At 44.6% G+C, this 7,641-nt stretch overlaps 1 protein-coding gene across 1 annotated transcript; it reads left to right on the forward strand.

The window, feature by feature from the left end:
• The first annotated feature begins 665 nt into the window (after positions 1–665).
• LOC124502987 (40S ribosomal protein S8-like) lies at positions 666–1,316 on the forward strand. The gene has a single exon (XM_047067682.1). The coding sequence runs from the start codon at positions 666–668 to the stop codon at positions 1,314–1,316; it is 651 nt and encodes a 216-aa protein (XP_046923638.1).
• Positions 1,317–7,641: the final 6,325 nt, after the last annotated feature.

A 7,641-nucleotide genomic window follows, 5' to 3' on the forward strand; every position in this document is an offset into this window, starting at 1 on the left:
GTTAGGTTTAAATTATTTTACTATGCAAACTTTCTTTCATATCTTGGCAGTAGTGATTTCCATTTTTATTCCTTTGGTATCCATAATCTTATGAGAATCAAAAACATATGCTTTGAGATCACTGGACAGCTCCTCCTCCCACATTTTAAAAATGCACAAGGAAGGTTATTGCTCTGGTAGCAAAAATAACAGGAACGCTATGGGAGAAAATTATGAGGACATCGAGGCTGAATGGGAAAGAGGTTCAAAAGGTGCACTCTGGTTTTCATGCTTTTGATTTGCAAGTCATTAAGCTGGAAGAGCCCCTGCCTCCTGCTGACTGCCACTAGGAATGTAATTTTTTCTTCTCTAATAGAGGATTGCTTATTCAATGACTCCAGGTTTTCAATATCGGAGGAGAATAGGGGATCTGGATTTTCCAGCGCTGCCTAAGATGGGGCACTGGTTACAGGGCTAAGAGTAGATGGACTTCTGGCCTCCCCTTTGTCTGCACGAGGAGGGTGCCCTTGGTGGGGAGGCAGAAGCATCATACAAATTTTGGTCTCAGGAACTTTAGGCTGACAGAGAGAAGCCAGTGAAGAGATGAATGCTTTGTGTTCTCTCCTGAGGAAAAATTATTAGAAGAAAAAAAAAAACACTTGAGGAGAGTCAGATATTAAAATGTGATGAAAGGGTGTTTTGTAGCCAGGGTTGAAGCGATGGGCATCTCTTGGGACAACTGGCACAGGAGTTCCAAGACTGGGGGCAGGAGAAAGCTCTACCACAGGAAGCACGAGCTGGGACGCCCCATTGCCAACACTAAGATTGGCCCCCACCGCATACACGCAGTTCAAGTTCCGGGAGGCAGTAAGTACTGTGCCTTGAGGCTGGACCTGGGAAACTTTTCCTGGGGCTCCAAGTGTTGTATGCACAAAACAAGGATTGCTGAAGTCGTCCACAATGCATCCAACAACCGACTGGTCCACACCAAGCCCCTGGTGGAGAACTGGATCATGTTCACTGACAGCACCTGGTACCCACAGTGGTACGGGTCCCCCTGTGCACTGCTCCCGGGCCACAAGAAGGGGACCAAGCTGGTTCCCGAGGAGGAAGGGATTTTAAACAAAAAACATTCAAAGAAAATTCAGGAGAAATATGATGAAAGGAAAAAGAATGCCAAAATCAGCAGTCTTCTGGAGGAGCCGTTCCAGCAGGGCGAGTTCCTTGCGCGCATGGCTTCAAGACCAGGCCAGTGTGGCCCAGCAGATGGCTGTGTGCTAGAAGGCAAGGAGCTCGAGCTCCATCTTAGGAAAATCAAAGCCCAGAAAGGCAAATAAAGCTTCCTCCCTTCTATCTTTGGTCACGTAATGAAGGTGTTTATTGTTCTAAATAAATAAATAAATAAATAAATAAATAAATAAATAAAATGTAACAAAAGGAAGGTGAGAAGAGTGTCAAAGGAAAAGGGGAAGGGCAGATGAGAGGCTCAGTGTCTTCCAGGGGTAAGAGGACAAGGGCCCCAGTGGCCTGGTCCCTTGCCCAATGAACTGGGTCATAGTCCAGACTTTGCATCGGCACGTTATAGAAAGTTCAGTGGGTGCTCCATCAGCCAAGACCAATGTTTCCAGAAATATGCAATGTCATTCTCTGCCTCCTACCTTGTATTTGCCCTGATTGTCCTCTCTGGGACTTGGGTCTTTGTTCGGTGCACATAACTGTATACTCCAAGTTTCTGCTGTCCATGAACTGGTGATTAGTGAGCACATGTTTTTCCACAGCTTGCTCTTGTATTTCTGTAGCACTTGCTACTTTATATCCTCAATGACAACGTTACATTGGCCCTTTCTCCCTTAGTCCATTCAAAAAACTCACTCTTGTTTCAAAATAGACACAAGTGTCTTATTCTCTATGAAATCCTACCTGATCTCCCAAAGCCAAGCTGTTTCTTTTCTCTTTCAAGGCCCCCTGTACCTGGTGGGCACACAACAATTATTGCCCTCATTTTTCTGTATCGCACTCTTTTTTCTGCTTGTCTGGGAGCTCTTCTACATGTAAACTTGAGGGCAGAAACTGCCTTAATTACCCTGACTTTCCCTACATTTCATTATCGATTGCATTTTAACAGGTGCTTAAATAAATGTTTTTGAATGGATGATTGAATGAATGACATTCATTCATCTAGGCCCTTATTGGTCGCAAGGATGAATACAAAATGTACTTCATTTGCAAATAAGCAAATGTAATTAAAACAGAAGTACTGTAAAAATTTTGTTTCTGGCGCCTGGGTGGCTCAGTCAGTTAGGCGTCCGACTCTTGATTTCGGCTCAGGTCATGATCTCATAATTCTTGGGATCGAGTCCCCCCTGGTCGGGCTCTGTGCTGACAGTTTGGAGCCTGCTTGGGATTCTTTCTCTCCCTCTCTCTCTGCCCCTCCTCCACTCTATCTCTCAATGTCTCTCTCAAATAAACATTATTTTTTTTCATATTATACTTAGTTTTTGCATTCTAAGAATAAAAGGGAGAGCTTACAGCTATGTGGTTAATAGCCGAGTGGAATAATGCAGACTCCCCTTATACTAGAACTCTCTGACCCACATTCCACACTTACCTTGACTTTCTGACATTGACCGTGGATGTTAATCAGATGGTGGAATGATTGTTTCATGACCTTCAGCTCATTTATCTCTGGAAATCAGTACTGACTTTTCGTGGAACAAGACTAAAAATGCTGAGGGAAGGCACCCTCAGCATTGGGGGTATAGTGTCTCATTTGTTTGGGTGGGGAAGGCTTTCAATGACCATGATTCAGGAAGCAGTCTTATGGCCAGCCATCTGTGTAGACTAAGGGGTATAAGGGTCCCGTCAGGAACAGATTTCACTGCATCAGGACTTCAGTCTCTGAGGAGATTCATATCCCAGGTCACGATAGTTCAGTCTCCAGAGGCAAGTCAGACTTCCACTCATTCATGGGTGTCTTCTTCTCCAGGTCCAAGTCCTGCTTGGAACTCCCTTCATGAGGCTAACGATAGAGCAGGCTTGTGGTTGGTAGACCTGAGTGGACCATGTTAGTAATCAACCAGACTGGAAGCGTGGTAAGTGCAGAGAGCTGGGAGCTAAGGGAATTCAGTGGTGGTCCTGGCCCCTCCCAGTTCCCCATCACTGGCCCCATTATGGGCCTCAGGCAAATTACTTAACCTCTCTGAGCCTCACTCTTCTTTTTGCAACATGTGAGTCAAAGTTGCATTTCTAATTCTCTTCCAGAATACTTATAATACCTAAAATACCAGTCTGCTTAGCTTTTTTTTTTTTTTTTTTTGTATCCCTAGGGCCTTTCTGAGAGCCTGGGAAGTAGAAGTGGCTCAGATCCTTGGAGAAGTTGATGGCCCTTTGAGAGGCAGAAGAGCATGATAATGTGTATGACTCCAGCACCAACTGATCTCATTCAAATCCCAGCTCCATCTCTTCCTACCTGTGTAGACCTTGAATAAGTCACTTAAACGGTCTGTGACCCAGTCACCTTTTCTGAGGACACTAATAACCTCAACCTCAGGATGATTATGAAATTTGAAAGTAGTCATGCCTTTGAAGCTCTTGGGGCAGTTCCTGAAGCATATAACCTTTAATCAACATGAGCTACTGTGATGCCACCTCCTAGAGGCCACCGTTTACTCATAGATGTCGAATAATTTTCATGTGTAAGATACTTTGGTAATTTTTATTTAAGCTACTTAGATATCTTTGCCAGTACATGGGCTTATGTGACTTTGTCAATGAACTCCAAAACGTATGGTGCTGGTCCTTCCTACACAAGTCTTTTTTTTTTTTTTTTTTTTTTTTTTTGGGTAAATTCAAGTTAGTTAACATACAATGTAGTCGTGGTTTCAGGAGTAGAACCCAGTGATTCATCTCTTACATAGAACACCCAGTGCTCATCCCAACAAGTGCCCTCCTCAATGCCCATCATCCATCTAGTTCGTCCCCCCACAACACTCCTTCAGCAACCCTCAATTTGTCTCTGTATTTAAGAGTCTCTTATGGTTTGCCTCTCTCTTTATTTTTTATCTTATTTTTCCTTCTCCTATGTTCATATGTTTTGTTTCTCAAATTCCACATATGAATGAAACTTATTTTGCTTAGCATAATACGCTCTAGTTCCATCCATGTTGTTGCAAATGGCAAGATTTCATTACTTTTCTTCTCCGAGTAGTATTACATTGTGTGCGTGCGTGTGTGTGTGTGTGTGTGTGTGTGTGTACCACTCATCAGTTGATGTGGGCTCTTTCTATACTTTGGCTACAGCTCTCTTTCTTACGTAAGGAATCAAGAGATAAACTTTAAGGCTTATTCTTGTTTTTAAAGCTACATTCTTTTTTATAATAAACTTTTTATTTTGGAATAATTTTAGATTTACAGGCATGTTGCCAAGATAGAGTAGAACATTCTTGTATACCCTTCACTGAGTCTCCCCTGATATGAACATCTTATGTAACCATGGGGCATTTGTCAAAACTAAGAAATTAACGTTACACGTTATTGTTGACTAAACTTCAGGCTTTTTTTGTATGCCACCAGTTTTTCCACTGATGTCCGTTTTCTCTTCAGGGTCCCACACTGTACACAGTTTCCCTGTGCCTTTAGTCTCATCCCATCTGGGACAATTTCTCAGTCTTCCTTTGTTTTCTGTGACCTTGGCAGTTTTGAGGAGTACTGGTTGAGCACTTTGTAGACTGTTCCTCACTGTAGGTTAGCCTGATATTTTCCCCACAATTAGATTGGGATTCTGGGTTTCGGCAGAAAACACCCCAGAAGTGAAGGGCCCAGGCTACACTTTAATGAGAAATCTCTATGTTTTTGCTGTCTTTCACTTCTCTTCATGTTCTTTTCCTCTCTTTGAATTATCACTTGCCCCCCCCCCCCCACACCCAATATGCACTTACAGTCTGAGGCAACCAAAGGGTGAGAACTGAGTTGGGCTTTGGAGGGAAATTAGAATTTGGAAGTGAGAAGGCATTTTGCTTGCCTGAGTCTCCATCATATTTGATGAGGATAGGACCTCCCTTACTCCACCCACTGCCCCAATTTGTGGGAACCTGGAAGAGGTTTTGTACTGACACATGGCATAGATTGAGGTTTAGCTTCATTTCAAGGTGCAGGTGTTAACACTTAGTGATTCCCCTTCTTCTGTCCTTGTTCCTCAGAATTCCCACACCTCCACCTCTGCCTCTGCACGCTCAAATTGTGCCCTCTCTTTATAACCCAGCTCACTTGCCCCCTCTGTGTCTCCAAAGCCAGGCTGGAATTCAAGGTGGGAATCAGGGTAGATGTACAGACTCGAAGGAAGGCACATGTGGCATGGGATTCTGGGAAGAGGCTCAGCACCTGGGCTAATGGTAAGGCCTCTGGGAAGTTGCCCACACTTCATTTCTGGTCTTCAGTGTCAGAAGGATTGTGCAAATGCTCAACCAACCTCAGCCCCATTCTTAGGTTGCATATTATATGCCACTGCTATCCTCACTGCCTCACCAGATGCTATATGGTCATGAAAGAAGATAAGAGGGAGAGAGATTGACTGCACAGCAAAGTTTGAAATACAGGAACTTTCAGGTTGGGATTTTCATGTTTAAAATTTAGGACAGCAGGAGGATTTGGTTGCCAGTCCCAGATCTACCTCTCTTGGAACCTGTATTTACCCAGGGCTGCAGAGGGAGGGAGAGAGAATGAGGATGGAGTTGGCAGGGGTGGGGCTACACCTGCAGTTCCCAAGTGATCGTGGACAGCGAGGCCAACAGGGGTGCGGTCCCTGGCTCTACCACAGTCTTGTGCACAGGGCACAGAATTGCCCTCCCAGCACATAACCTCCCCCTCGCATTGCCCCTTTGGAGCCCCCACTTCCCAGAGCTCAAGCTTGGTTTCAGCCAGTGGCCCCTCTCTTCCTAGGGCTCACACCTGAATCCATGATCCAGGCCTGAGCATCAGTATATAAGATGGACACCATCTGTCCTCCATTTGAAGACCCTCCTCCCAAGAGCAGATCCCCTCTGCAAGCAGTGAGAGCAAAAAAAAAAAGGACGAGAAAAATCTGAAACCAAAAAGCCACCAGCCTCCAAATAACTACCATTGCCACAAAATAGAAATCCTTCAGGGCTTGGGTTCCGGCAGGCTCCATCCCATGTCTGACTGCCCTGACTGCCCAGCTCCTTGCTTCTCTGACCTGCTTTCCCACCTAGGCAAGTCTTCCTAGCTGGGAAGGGGAAACCTTTGACATAGATGATCCCCGAATGCATTGCATGAGAATTGATAAATAATTTAAGCTTAATCACAAAATGGTTTTGGAGGAAGAAAATGTTCTTGAAGTAATTTAAGCCTAGTGCTTAAAACTCTACATAGAAATACTTCAGGTAATGGTTATTAATCTTCTGAAATCACATTTCTTCTTTTTAAAAAAATTTTTTTAACGTTTATTTATTTATTTATTTATTTATTTATTTATTTCAACGTTTATTTATTTTTGGGACAGAGAGAGACAGAGCATGAACGGGGGAGGGGCAGAGAGAGAGGGAGACACAGAATCGGAAACAGGCTCCAGGCTCTGAGCCATCAGCCCAGAGCCTGACGCGGGGCTCGAATTCACGGACTGCGAGATCGTGACCTGGCTGAAGTCGGGCGCTTAACCGACTGCGCCACCCAGGCGCCCCCGTTTATTTATTTTTGAGGCAGAGAGAGACAGAGCATGAACGGGGGAGGGGCAGAGTGAGATGGAGACACAGAATCGGAAGCAGGCTCCAGGCTCCGAGCCATCAGCCCAGAGCCCGATGCAGGGCTCGAACTCACAGACCGCGAGATCGTGACCTGAGCTGAAGTCGGACACTTAATCGACTGAGCCACCCAGGCGCCCCAGTCTTCTTTTTGAAGATAGTTGAAAACCAGGGAGGAGGACCCACAAAGATAGCTGGCAGATTTCAAACTCAGTATTTAATTTTCACACGATTTAGGCCACAGTGCTCTGCAGTTTGTAGGTTTGTGAAGGTTAAAACTCATCGGACCCCATGTTTTCTTGAGTCGCAAAATCACGATTGGGGCCTTCACGAAGGATGTCTTCAGCCGCAAATATTTGTTGGGGGAAAAGCCTTGTTTTAAACATAAGAAAGAAAGTGAAACTGATATTCTTTATGCATTTCTTTGAGCTCCAGCCTGGTCTGGCATTCATTTAAACCAAATATTGCCGCTGCTCTGCCTCCGCTGTGGCAGGACAAATCAGAAAGGGCCCAAGAATAATCCATAAACTGCAGGCATTCAGAGCTGCTTGATGTGGATTCAGGCAGAGCATACTGGAGAACATCCCCAAATTATGTGTTCTGTGTTCAAAGAAACCACAGTTTCTCTTCTCTCCCCTCCACCCCCATTTTACCACATGCTATGATGATGGGAGTTTGGGTTTGGGAGGATCAGTGTCTGGGGTTCAAATCTGGGCTCCTTCGCTTGCTAACTGTGAGATCCTGGATAAGTTTCTTGCTTTCCAAGTCTCAGTTTCCTTATTTATAAAATAAGGCAAATTATTCCCACCTTTCAAAGTCATTGTAAGCAGTGGTGATGGTTTCCATTGAGGAAGCCTGTAGTATAGCTGCTGGAATATGGAAGTTAAGGAAGAGGCGTCCTTTGATT

This window comes from Lynx rufus, unplaced genomic scaffold (genome assembly GCF_022079265.1).
Source record: "Lynx rufus isolate CCGP_SWC_20201006 ecotype Redwood Valley unplaced genomic scaffold, mLynRuf1.p SCAF_8, whole genome shotgun sequence".
Lineage (NCBI taxonomy): Eukaryota > Metazoa > Chordata > Mammalia > Carnivora > Felidae > Lynx > Lynx rufus.

Coding starts and splice junctions, on each gene's coding strand:
- LOC124502987 (XM_047067682.1), top strand. CDS start 666: ATGAAAGGGTGTTTTGTAGCCAGGGTTGAAGCGATGGGCATCTCTTGG.